This window comes from Coturnix japonica, chromosome 2 (genome assembly GCF_001577835.2).
Source record: "Coturnix japonica isolate 7356 chromosome 2, Coturnix japonica 2.1, whole genome shotgun sequence".
NCBI lineage: Eukaryota > Metazoa > Chordata > Aves > Galliformes > Phasianidae > Coturnix > Coturnix japonica.
Window position 1 is genome coordinate 18,528,680 of NC_029517.1, and position 14,061 is coordinate 18,542,740.

The 14,061-nt window shown below is 39.2% G+C and overlaps 1 protein-coding gene across 1 annotated transcript in view; it reads left to right on the forward strand.

Annotated features, from left to right (window-relative positions):
* Window positions 1-14,061, forward strand: part of ITGA8 (integrin subunit alpha 8) — an 86,130-nt gene that overhangs the window by 19,157 nt on the left and 52,912 nt on the right. The window contains exons 12-13 of the mRNA XM_015853426.2: window positions 3,316-3,521; window positions 4,953-5,144. Coding sequence (XP_015708912.1) covers window positions 3,316-3,521; window positions 4,953-5,144 — 398 coding nt within the window. The remainder of the gene's footprint in view (window positions 1-3,315; window positions 3,522-4,952; window positions 5,145-14,061) is intronic.

Here is a 14,061-nt window from a genome sequence, read left to right on the forward strand (position 1 = left end):
TGTGTATGTGTGCATAAAAGAACAAAGGAGGTAGTGACGGCTTTACCAGTAGCAGGAGCCTAATCAAGTCATATGTTGAAAAGATGAATGAGGATGATATTTTGTTGTAATGAGGCTGAAGACATGGCTCTAAGATTAGGCTCATCCTAGGAAAATAGTGGCATCGACCTTCTCCTCTAGCAGTTCTGCAAGTGTTCCAGGATGGCTCCTGCATTTATATCTGCACTGCAGTAGGACTGTAAGCAGAACAAGGAAATTGAGGGTATTGTTTGAAATACCCTTTAGTTACCCACTAATAATGAGAAATTTACAATGAAGCTTAGCAAATCAAGCTGTGCCATCTGCTTGCAGACTGCATTCCTGGTAAAGAGGAAAAAAACACTCTCAGTTTGGACCAAAACAGTCAAATAAAATGTGGAATAAGTTGTTTAATGGTCTTTTATTTGGCCTATATCAAAGCTTTCCGTAGTTATGCTTTGACCTCTCGACAGTTCCCCTACTCCTGCTCTTTGTTACACAGCAGGATACAAAGAAACCGCATACAGTCCCAGCAGGTAGTCAGCTTGTGCTTTTTAAAGTGTTTTTTGTGTGCTGGTTGGTGGGTTTGGCTTTTTTATTTGTTTTTTCTTTTATCAGAAGGGAAGCAATACTGGCTAGTTACCGTTCTATGCTGGAATGAAGATAAATATGCCAGTTGATGTTAGCGGCAACATCATAGTGTGGTGATGAAATGGATCTAAAGATGGGGTTTAAAATACTTTGCACTCTGAACTGCACTTTATGATTTAATATTACTGTTTATGGGCAGTAATATAAAATTGTTGGAGGGAAAATTCCTACTTTCAGTCTTGCAGAGGAGTTGCCAAAGCAGCTTTTCTTGCCCTGCTGACTTTGAGACTTTGGACTTTGAGAAAGAAGAGAGAAAGCAAGAGGGTGAGAGATGTAAGGCTTTGGTATGGATGGGACATGTCAAGAGCTGGAGCAAAGGCGAACTGAGTGCTCTGGTTGTTCTGCTGTCAAAAGCAGTTCAGAGAGAGGTCATTGTATGTGTGCCTACTTCCCATCCTTCCCTCTAGTAATTTAGCCAATCTCAGCTGCTGAGCTCTGGTCCAGCCCCCTGTATTATTTGTGTATTTTTTACAATCATTTTCATTTCTTCTAAAAAAGTAGAAATTTTCCTAGAAAAATAACCCAGGGCCATGCACTTTGATCTGAGATGCTAAAATCTGTACATATGGACTTGAGCTCTAGTCTGTTTGCGTTCCATCTCAGCAGATGAATCTTGTATTTAAGGTTAGGCTTCTGTTTAGGGAATTTTTGTCCATACTGGGTAGTAGATAGTCTGCCTCTCTCTCCACTTAATGCACTCTAGATATTGCTGCGTGGCCCAGAGTTTCAACAGTGTCTACATATTTTGCACTGATGTAGTGGGAGCTTATTGGCTCAGAATCTTTTGGTTCCCTATCACTTCTAAAAATCTTACTTTATCCTTACAGTCCTCATTGGAGCCAGGCTCATCTTTTACCTCATGGTTTATACAGTGCGCAACACCATGGGGTCTCAATCTCAATGGAAACATCTAGACTGTGATGCTGTAAAATAACAGATTACAGTACTACTGAACGGTGCTTTTGGTACATGGTGAATGTAAAATAACTTGTGGGGGAAAAAAAAAAAAAAGCATTCATGATCTAAAATAACTTGTCAAAAAAGAACATTGATGTTATGTTTCTGTTGTTGCTGTTGTTTTGTGGCAACAGCTTTAGCTGACATTCTGTCCCAGCCTCTAACATCTTCCATTAGTCGAGGGCTTTTGATGTTTAATGTGTCAGGAAAACCCCACCTCTGATGTGAAGTCAGCATCTGCTTCCTTTTTTTCTTTAGTTATCCTTACCATGGGGTAATATTTGACCTATAAAGAAGAACTGTACGAAAGTGACCTAACATTTTGACTTACAGTTTCCTTTACGGAAATCTCCCATAAAGCTTTATAGAAAAATAATATTTTGAGAAGTACTTTGTCAAAATTTCTGGAATATGTGAGTTCTACAACAAGATTAAAAGTTCACTACTAAATGTTATGGTATTCATCTTAGAACCACAGTATATCTCTATTGTTAAGAAGTAGCTGAGCTACTCATGAAACAAACATGTTTGCTTCTTCTGTCAGTCTTAGGAAAAATTATGTAGAGCATTTTTCAATAATTGGTTTATTCGTGTCTCTGAAAACATCACTATTGAGAATGTGATTAATTAAGAATATGAAGTTTTCCATGAGCTTACAATGTTAGAACAAAATTTCATGTTAGAGCAAGACAATGTATTTTCTAAATTTAAAATTCTGGGAGCAAGTGGTACAAGTTCTTTGCAACAATGGAGTTCCTTGATATGGATGACCAATGTCACTGAATATAATGGGAATTTTCCCTTTAGCATACATGGGCTTGAGCAACTTATATACTTCTTGGAGCAGCAAAACAGATAAAAGAACCTTTCCCTCTGAGTTTCATATTTCTCTGACTTTATGGACATAGTTGGCATGGTGGGGTTGGGTTAACAATTGGGCTAGATGATCCCAGTGGTCTTTCCAATCATTATCTGTGGTTCTGTCTTTTCTCTTTAATACTTGATACAGCAAATTACATGAGCTCTGCAGCTACTTATGTACCTAATACTCAACAGAAGAACTTTCAGAAATGAAGCTTTAGCTTTGTCTCCCAGCATACATTTGAATTAGTGATGAGGAATTCTCTATGAATTGATGTTCAACCTGTTTCATGTATGTAACTTCAAAAATCTGGTAAAAAAATTAAATAGATTCTTTTTTCTTTTGTTCGCTTACTTATGTATAGCTTTAAAAGAAATCAGGATTTTATACTGAAGTTTGGCTCTCACTAGTCCAGTTAGCAAGGTAGATCTACAGAACTTGTTCTCCTAATACAGGTGACCTCTGAGCTGAATTCCTGACTTCCAGATCATTAATTGTAAAATATAGCACTTCAGTGTCTTGTGGGCATGAATTGAAGTACAATAAATTCTATTTAAAACTAAGAGGAAATGTTTTTGCTGTGGGGTTGCCCAGATAGGTTATAGAATCTCCGTACTTAGAGATTGAAAACTGGAGTAGGCATAACCTTTGTAACCTCATCTGCTGACCATGCCTTGACCAAATGCTTGTACTAGGACACCAGAAATGTCTTCCTACCTCAGCCAGACTATGACTCTGTAATTCTCTGTTTCGTGTTTATAAGTGCATGAACTTTATTGAATATGCTCAGTCTCTCAGTGACACTGATTTTTGTTTGACTGTTCCAGTTTAGATGATATCTTAGTTGGGGCCCCTCTGTTTATGGAACGAGAATTCGAGAGCAAGCCTAAAGAAGTTGGGCAAGTCTATCTCTACCTGCAGGAAAGTGCTTTCCTCTTCCGAGATCCACAAATTCTGACAGGCACTGAAGTGTTCGGTAGATTTGGCAGTGCAATCACTCACCTTGGAGATCTCAATCAAGATGGATATAATGGTAATTTTATATAAAGTGGTAACAGTGGTAACGTGTTTTTGGGGTTTTATTATGATTATGTCCTTTTTTTGTTCATTTCATCTCAATTTCTTACCCACCCCACTGGTGAGGAGAGTGAGCAAAATGCAGCGTGTGGTTTAGCTGCCTGCTGGATTAAACCAGAACACTGTATATCACTGACATTAGAAATGGCTAAGCAGTGATTATGAAGTGCTGTGCACTGCCTGAAGAAGACTTTAACTTGCAACTTCAAAGTCAAGAGAATTCACACTAACCCTAAAAAACTGGTAGAGGGCCAAGCAGTTGAAAGCTCGTCTATAGAACATCATTAACTACACTGCTATCTTTTTCTGAATATGAACATGTTTGAATCAAAATATTATCTGTTCTTTTATAATTAGATTTAAATAGTTAAGATTTTGCATTTGTTTAAAAGCAAATTTCTCTTTCTTTCCTCATGTGTTTGGATGGATTGAAAGAGGCTCAGTAATTGGGGCAGTTTAGCCGCAATAAAAGAATTGGACAAATACACACATACTATTTTGGAATCAGACTTCCACTGGTAATTAGGCTTTGAAGGAAATAGCTTCTCAGTGGGGTTTTTTTCAAAGCCAATACCACTCAAACTGAAAAGAAAATATTCATGAAGTAAAATGGAAGACTAAGTTCAGGAAAACAGTCCAAGTTAAACCATCTTGCTTAATTGTGTGAGATAGCTTGGATGTCCTGAGCAGCTAGAGTTCGTCTTCTACAGATTTCCTTTCTTCCTGTTTCCAGGTTGTTAGGGATCTGCAATTCAGGTACCTCTGCATCTAAAACCCCAGGAAGCTTTTACTGGAGGAGTTATTTTGAACAGTAGTCATAAAGATAGTTTGGCCACTCAGGAGAAAACTAACAAACATGAACTCAGCTCCTCCTTAACTTGAAGACTCTTTTTCACAGCAGTAGGCTCTAGAACAGTGTGGACAATTTGTGACTCTTGTGCAAGGGATGTGTCGTCTCAAGAGCCATCAGATTTTACTGAGATTCAGGGTGCACAAAGCTGGAATACCATCCTGTGGGAAGAAGTTGCTGGGTTGTGGCCAGTGAGAGAGATTACCCTCCCTGGGTTGTCCTGGAGCACCATGGGATTCATCTGGGAAGATTTCCCATTTTCTACTTGTGAGCAATAGCAAATACCTTAAATACCTGAGCAGGGAAGATTGGTCTCCTTGGCTTGATAGGGAAAGGAGGGCATGATTCTCTTTTTCTCTCTCACTGTATGAAGAATTCTAGGAAGAATCTAGAGTCAAGGTCTTCTACTTCACAACTGGAGATACAACTTATAGGGTTTTGTTGCATTACTGCTGTCAGTAGTTTTATGCTTGTTTTCCTTTTGGGGACTTAATTCTTGCTTATTTTAATTAAGCATATTCTTTTATTGCACTACAGACATTGCCATTGGTGCACCATTTGCAGGTGAAGACAGAAGAGGTAAAGTGCTCATTTACAATGGATACAGTAATGGGTTAAAAACTGACCCTTCCCAAGTTCTCAACGGAGCCTGGGCCTCACAGTCCATGCCTTCGGGATTTGGCTTTACTTTAAGAGGAGACTCAGATGTAGACAAGAATGATTACCCAGGTAAGATTTTTCCATGAGAAAGGGAATTTCATACTTCTATTCTCTGGAAAATGCATCATACCTAAACTGCTCCTTTTGGAAGGCAGAGGTCAGATTTAAGGATGGATGTATTTTTGGACAGTTCTAGTTTGCTTTCCAGAGAGTTGAAATCAGACAAAACTCCTTTTCCTGTCAAAAGACATGATCAGAAAGTCAAAAAAGGACTCAAATAGTTACATGAACATAAAACATGTGAAGTTTACATTAAAAAGCTTAACCCTTTCCCCCACTTTCAAAACCTGAATGCTCTCAGCTTATTGAACTTGTGATGTGTCCTCCATCCTGGCATTCTTTCTTAATTCAAAACACGTGTTGTAGAAAAGGGGTTGACTTGGTTGTGTTACTGGGTTGTTTTTTGTGGTCTGAAAAGATGCTGGGCTGTACATAGGTTCTTAATTGCTTTGATCTAATTACAAAAAAACAGAACATAATGGCATTGTTTAAATGCAGATATTTCATTTGGGCATTTCTGTGCTTGTTTGTTTGTTTTCATTTTGCTATACTGACTCTTCCTTTTTATGTTATCTTTAATTCTTCTTTATTAGCTTACCTGACATGCATTCACATTTGTCAGTTTGATAACATCACTTGAGTTTTGCTAGGGGGGAGGTGTTATTTTTCTAAAAAACACACTGTTCCTAGCACCATGAGTAGAGTGGATGTTGAAGATAATTTACATGTGTTTGTATTTATTCTCCCTCTCTCTTCTGGAAGCAAATCTGTTCTGTTTCATTACATTAAAATTCAGAAGCCTAGCAAGAGTGCAATAAAATACTTTGTTGTTGTGAAATGTCCACATCCACAGTAGAATGCTATTTCTTTATTGCCCAACTCACTGTGAAATCACTTTTGTTAGTTTGGGTTGTGTCAAGGTTAACGTTCTTAAAAGTTGTGCTGTTTATGAAGGGGAAATTGTTTTCAAAGAAAGGGAACAGCCTTTTGCCTTTTTGTGATGATTGTAAAAAAACTTGAAAGAGTTTTGGGTTTTTTTTGTTTTTTTTTTCAAGAGAGAGAAGAAAATTGCTGAAAAGGGGTGTCTACAATAGCAATTACAGTCTTACCAAACAGAAAAGCTGACTGCAAAGTAATAAAGTGAGGCTATCACAAGACTGAGGAGAGGGGACCTTTAAGCTTTTGGGAGAAGGGCTTTTAAACATTGTTCTGACTTTTTGTTTATATGTTGTTGATGGTGCTATTAATAGGCTTTCATTGTCCATGACTAACGAGGTTCTTTTGGACAAAGAGCTCTTTATTAAAGTTTCAGCATTTAAACATTTTCTAAAGCCACACACAAGGCCCCCCAGCAAAACCAAAGAAAACAGGATATTGCATTCCTGACATTTCTAAGATTGGGAAGATAGAGAGAAGGAAAGGAAAGATTCTTTCAGGTCACATAGGGAACCAAGAAGTCTATCTAGTGCTAAAATCACATTTTGTGGAGCATCTTTTAAGCTAATTAATGAAAATCTTGGGTGATGGGCTTCAGTCTTTTTAAGTTTACACTAAGGAACTGGTAAACTTGTTTCGGTTGTGAGATTTAGTGGATTTTTCCTTCTTGCCATCATAGGCTCAGCTATGCATCTTACTATTTCACATTGTGGTATTGGCTTACTATGTGTTAGATGGCTTGGGTTTGTTACATATATTATTTGTTTTAGAAAAAAAATCTCTGTTGATTGTAACTGGCTTCTCCCTCTGTCCCTCAAGTGAGTATCGGGATGGGCAGTCCAAAGCACTGGCGAGAATCTCTCAGAAAACAAAGACATAATTAAAAAACCTTACTGTTAGTTGACCACCTCTTCCTTAAATCACAGATGTGAAGCACCAAAATAGAGCTGTAAAAACAGCACAACTGTGGCACAATATTAGCACAAGAATAGTATACTTTCCTGTGGGGAAAAGAAAGAAAGAAAGGAAATCATATGGGGAAATGCAAGTCCAGGACAAACACGCTAGGCAATGAAGCAAGTAATCCTTGTGGCAAAGAGTTTTATTTCTCCACCTCCCAGTGGAAGTCTTGAAGGGCAGCCCTTGTACAAAGAGGAAAAAAGGGACAGAACTTCGAAGGAATAGGAAGGAAGTTTTATTTTAGGTGTGAGCTGAGAGGCAGAGCAATTGCTGACTCTGGAAGATCTAGGAAACCAGCTTGTAATTCAGTGCTTCCCAAACTAATGGCCATGGCTGTGATTCAAGGAGGGTTGTGAAAGATTAGGAAAAAGACTTTTGGTTGTTTTTTTTCATTTAAGCTTTTTTAATGACTATATTGTAAAGCCAACCATTTTATAGAAAGAAAAAAGTAATAAAACTTCACTCTCAGAAGTTCATTACCCTGGAGACTGGGAAATGAGAGCCAGCTGTAATGTCTGGCTGCTGGTGTAATCCTGTATTGCCACAGCCTAAGGTGAGAGTCTCCCAGCAGTTCTCTCTTCCATGGTTAGGGCCAAAGTGTTGTATGAAGACAAGCTCAGAAAGGCTTGCAAGCAACTCAGGATCAAGCAGGCACATCCCTGCTAAGAAATGAGGGACTGAGAGATGGGCGATGCTCTGCTAGATGATGCAGTTAGAGACTGAATTACAAGCTGGGGAAAATTGTTTCTGAAAAGTGAGGATGATTCAAGTCATTATCTTCTCTTGCACAAAGATTAAATGCAGTTTTTGCTCGAGGTTCAGATCAGGCAGAGATCTACCTATTTGCTTTCTGGAGAAGAGCAGCCCATCTCATTTAATACAGGAATTTATGTGTTTTGCTCCCTGTCCAAATACCTGTATAAGCTCAGGAGCAACAAACAAAACAGAGTTTACAAAAGCTGCCTAATACTCAGGGCAGTTCAAATTCTCCAGCTTTTCTGTGAATGGATATGTGGTTTCTTCTCCTTTTTCTGCAGCTCCTGGCCAGCACAAGGAGAGAACAACCAGCTCCTGGTCTTACCTGGGAAAGGCAGAGGAAGACCCCCTTGTTCCCCAGTTCCTCCAGAGTAAATAGAGTGAAATGGGAAGCTCCATAACAAATAGGAGAGAAGACTAATCAGGAACCTACTAGTGCAGATCTGTCTAGCAGATCTGTCTGGCACTGTAGCCTGTCTCCAGCAGTGGCCAAGTGCTCAAATATCCAGGAAATGGTACAGTTGTGATATTTCCCAAATGTTCACCCAGATCTAACCATCTGGAGGAGCAAGGTGTCCGAGTCTGAAGTTCTGCCCTCAAATTTAATAGCCCTTTACAGACTTTCCTATCCTGAATTTGACTACCCAGTGGCAAATCTGGCACCTAGAGCAGCCCGTGGCAAGGGGCCATGGGGACTAACTGTGTGTCTTCTGATTGTTTTCACTGCATTACATTCAAGTTGAACGTTGCCCTTGACAGTTCCTTAGGATGTGCAGTAGTTCCTGTGCTGTAGAGACAGCAAGCAATTCTCCTGTACCCCACTTGTGTTATACAGACCACTGTCATATTCCCTCCCTGAGCTGTATGTCTTTTTATTCCTGGAAAGGAACCTTAATTTACATAATTGTTCCTTTTGAGGTGGCAGGTGACCCACCAGTCCTGCTGTACTAGTGGATGGTTCAGTCTTGCCATTACTGCTGCCTTTTTGTCCATACATTTTTAAATAAGATCAACTAATGGCAGTGTGTAAAGTGCAACTTGTGTCTGGCTTGAAGCATTGTTTCTGATAAAGATTTTATCATTGATTTGGTTTTCCAACTTTGCTAAGATCGAAAAAGTTTTATTTTTTTCTACCAAGAAGAAAATCAAAATTACTGCTTGAGAAAAAATAATCTCAAGTATTTTCCATTAAAATCAATAATGATATTTGTGCAAGAAAATAAAGTGAGCCAGAAACTATTGTCTGGCCTTGAGGCTGCATGGCACAGCTCAGCTCATCATCACCTGATAAAACCCTGCTGCCCTGGAAACAAGGTGGCTATATTCAGACTGTTTTTTCAGAAGGATCCTTGGCTCAGGTTATTCCCCAGGGCATCCCTGTCCACTGTCTTGGACTGTACCAATTTACTGGGTGGTTCCTCACCTTGAAGAAGAATTCCAGTATCAGACAGTGGTAATGATGGCAGTGAATGGATGGATGCTCCTCTCTTTGTCATCATATAAGAATTAGGCAAATTTTATAGTCAATTAATATAACTAGAGTATTTATCCATTCTTTCCTGTCTTTCTTTTAACATCTTTGGTCAGACTTTCAGATGCCCTTCATGTTCCTTTATTCTTGTTCCATCTTTGATTACATATTGCATCTAGTAAAAAAGCTGAAAGAGAATAAAAAACATAAGGTGGTGCTCTGAGGCATAGTGCTGTACTTCCAGGTGAAGAGACCAAATGTAAATTCAGTAGGTGGATTGTTTTGTTAAGCAGCAGCTCTTCAAGCTTTGCCCAGGATCTTCTGCAGTCCTGTCCTCAGCTCACCCTTCTTGACTGTCCAGTATGCTAGACCATTTGAACAGATTATAACTTTCCCCACAGCTTCTACTCCCTTTCCAGTTAAATCTGGGACATTTAGAGTTTCTTTGCTCCATCCTGAGCATTACTTGTGTCATCAGAGCTTGGAGAAGGGAATGAGGTCTCAGTTTAGGCTTTTGTTTTGAATTGTAGTTTGCTTTACTTATTGCTTTATCTATCTTTTTCTAATAGCATAATTCAGTTTTGATAGGTGCAAAATAAGCCTGTAAATGTGTTTAATGGGAAAGAAGTTTGTTTCTTTTTCCTTCTGGGCATCAGTTCAAAACTGGTCCCGCTGAGTGCTTGGGATCTGTGATTATCTAGGTGCTGGTGCTGCGCTTCCAGCTGGTGTATCTGTCTGTGCAGGGCTCAGGCATTTGAAGCTGTAAGGTTTCCACCCTCATATTTCAGCATATGCTCAGTCACTTGGTGGCTGATTATAGCTGAGAAAATAGTTTATAATGAGAAACTTACTCAGCTCATTATGCTTGCTTTCTTCTTGTGGCATATCCTCCAGCAGACTGTGGTTTCTTCAAATGTGGGTGGGTTCCGAGCAGTGCTCTTTGTGAATTCACTATTCAGAAGTTGTTGATGGTTAATTACTTAATTGCTCAGATAAATTCTGCACTGTTGTTTCTGCTCCCTGCCTGTCCTGTCTAAGGGCACTTGTGTAAAGTCTTCCCTGTTAACTTTGAGATTCTCCTGGAGCAAGTGTGCATAACTTCACCTTCAAAATATCCCAGTTTTATACAAACCCAGTCTGGCCTTTTATTTTGGTCATTCTTTTTATTCAAGCCCATGTTGGCCAGAGAAATGAATAAAGGCATCTTCAGGCCTTACTATTTTGGGATCACTTATTATCTTAAGAATAGCACGTTTTATATAAACATATTACTCCAGAAGCATTTTAAGGAAGAAACAAGTGTGAAAGTCACACAAAATTTCCTAAGAACTTCAGTAATCCAGTCTAATCTTATTTAAATCAAAGCATTTAGCAGCTCCATCTGCTAAGTACATTAACTCAAAGAGTGGGAAGAAAACACTCAAGTTTCTGAGAGGCAAGGGTTCTTCAGCATTCATACTTTTTGACAACAATAGGCAGTGTGCCAGCAACAGCACAGAACTGTAATCTAGTGGTGATTAAATTATGAATTTGGGCCAGGAGATTTGTGGAAGACAAACAAATCAATGAGAAGTTTCATCTGTTATGGTAAGAGGGGACTGCTTGCTGAGTGTGGGAGCCAGAACATGAGCATAGCTTCTGCCTGCAGATGCGTCTGGCAAAAACACCAGCTGATTTTGTTTGCACATGAATGATCAATCAAAAATGTCATGACAAGCCAAGAATCTCCTGAAAATATGTTAATTTTGCAATTAAATACTAAACACGTTATCTATGGAATTAATAGAGGTGCTTTTCTAAAGTTCTTTGAGATATTTAATTAAATTAACAGTATTAAGCACAATAGATAATAAGAATAAAGCAATTAATCCAGTAAGGGGGAATTAACTGATCTGATAGAGTAATAACTGCCTCATTTTGCATTTGTTAGTGGTATGATGGAGTAGATAACAACATTGTATTATGAAGGGTCTCATCCAGACAAAAAGAGGAGCACTGAATTAGCCTTTGAATGGTAGAATCATAGAATCATTTGAGTTGGAAGGGACCTTTAGGGGTCACCTAGTCCAACTTCTCTGCAATGAACAGAGACTCCTAAAGCTACATAAGATTGCTCAGAGCCCCATACAGCCTGATCTTCAATGTCTCCAGGGATGAAGCAGATTCTCTTGGCAACCATTTCCAATGCCTTGGTGTTATCCTTAACAAATCTGCTAACAGAGTGGTTGAAAAAGAAGGATCAAGGCAGTTGAGAATCATAGAAGATAGCGATTATGGTTTGAGTGATGGTTGCATGTAGTGTTCAGTTCAAACCGTTGAGTAATGTTGACTGAATGATTAGCACTGTGTCCTTCGTTATGGTCAAGCCTGTAGTAATGGCCATTTAAGGGGAAATTTATTCTTTCCTACTGAGATTTGGGAGGTTAGTGATCTCTAAAATCCTCGAAAGCAGAAAGAGAAATCTGATGGTGGACCTTCCTGACCCTAATCGACTGAGGGAACAAGAACGGAAAAGGCTCACAGCAGTTTTTAACAGGGTCTTCAATTATGCAGATTTCTTAGTCTTTCATGAAATTTCCCATAGTACCTCTACTCAGATAGGATTCTTATTGCTTTTCAGTTACTATTTCTACTGCATAATTAAATTCACAAACTGCATAATGTGCTGTTTAACACTGTCAGCAAACCATTCAGAGCCCATAAAATGAGCACTCATGGCTGTACCCTGATAGGGTTGTGCTGGGGAGGTGACTCATCTGTCTGTTATTTCATTTCTGGGTCTCTCACAAGTGAGTTGTCGCCAGTTCTTCTCTGGCTGTTGTTCTTGGCCACTGTCTCCCCACAAGGAGCAATGGCATACCAGGCTGTGGCCATTTCTCCTGGGGCTGCTGGGCTGACAGGCACAAAGTGTCAAGCACACTCCATGTTCCATCCTTCCTCAGCTCCCTGGGGCTGCATCTCACACAGGGGATGCAGATAGTCTTTTAAAATGGCAGGGGATCAAAAAATTTGCTGGAGTGAATAACTGGGGATAGAACTCTGTTGATCTACTTATTCCCTTTGGTTGACTGAAGGTTTAGTCAGCATCATGCCCTTAAGCACAGCCACATAGAAGGTGCAGATGAAGAGATGAGCTTACAAAATTTAATGTGCCCTTCAGTGCCATCTGTGAATATTCTTTCCTTAACTGTTTATGATAGTTTTATTTCAGAAAATGGATTACTTTTCACCAGGGGAGATATTGAAAGCCTTTCTTTGCATGCAAACCTCACGTTGTGTTGAATTGCAAGTTGAAAATTCCTTAGGAGTCACTGATTGCCTTTTTTTCCTTATCTGTTGGACATGGTGGTTTTGGGCCACGCAGCCATTTACTTGTATCTCAGAGGTACCTCATCCTCTTGAAAACACGAGAAAGTGAAGGACTGAAGTAGATCTTGTGTGTCAGATCTGCTGCTCTCTTTCTCTATATGCATTTCATTCAGGACTTGAAAAAAAACAACCCTCACAAACGCAAAGATGCAGTCAGAGGTGTTCATATGCTTTTCTTCAGGCTCTGTTTGGAAGGACTGCAGTTAGTTAAGCTGTTTTTCTTGTTGTTGTTCTTTTTTGGTTTGGGGGTTTTTTGCTATGTAATTCCAAATTCCTTGTTAAACCCTTATTCTCCAGCTAGAGACCTTTGTATCGTTGACCTTGCATGCGTAGCATTAGCAGGCAATGAATAAAAACAACTTCCTTCTATTTTTAGGAAGGGAAAGTTGCCAAACTTCAGATAATTTAGCCATGCATTTCTTGTCATAGAAATGATTAATAACTTTTTTTTTGCAGAACACAAAGCAAATTCATAACTTCTGTGTATGAATGCCCTAACTTGATGTGCATTCAAATCTCATGGATTTGTATCAATTTTTTTTTCCAGTGGTAGTTACAGGAGTTGACCCCTCAAGGCAAAGAAAGAACAAAACTAGAACAAGTAAAAGCAAAGCATAAATGTAATGGACCTTCCAGTAAATCCTCTGCTTGAATGCATAATGATTTGGTCCTTATGTTAGAGCATATATGTCACTACTAGAAATGAGCATGTTTTATTCTTTGCATGTTTGCTTCTAAATATATTATTCCTTCTCAGTAATTTCATGCTTTTGTGGCTCCTTCCCCCCAGTCTGGCTATCGGGGGGAAGAGAATTGGAAGGGCAAGTGTTAGAAAACTCATGGATTGAGACAAAGACAGTTTTATAAGAAAAGAGGAGGGGGGAAGAATGTGAAGAAGAAGCCCTGCAGCCAAAAGGCAATGTGCATTGCAGTTGCCCACCAGTGCTGAGTCAGTCCTCAATCAATGGCAGCTCCCTTGGCCAACTCTTCCCATTATTGGGAAGATCAGATTATGAAATGATTGCAAGTCCAGAATCTAGATAAGTCACAGATGTCTGCCTGTTTTGTCTCTGCCATAGCACAGCATTGAGTCCATGCTGGACTAGATATCCTACATTAAGTAAGTTGCAGCACTGATAAAGATCCAACAACTGGGAATGACAGATACAATGTGAAGTCCTTTTTACCTCTCTTTCTGTTCATAGAACAGTGTTGAATTTTTTCCCTTTTTCCAATTTTTTTTTTTTTTGCTATTTTTTTTCTCTTTCCAAAAACAGCATTAAGTAATTTTTGGTTACTCTGCGTACTGCTATCAGGGAGATGTCTGGGAAATTTCTGCCATTTGCATTGTGTAGCTTTTGTGGTGATAAGTGTGTCTCAATCAGTTGTTTGTTTAAGGGGAAATATCTTTAGATTTTGGGACTGTGTGTAAGC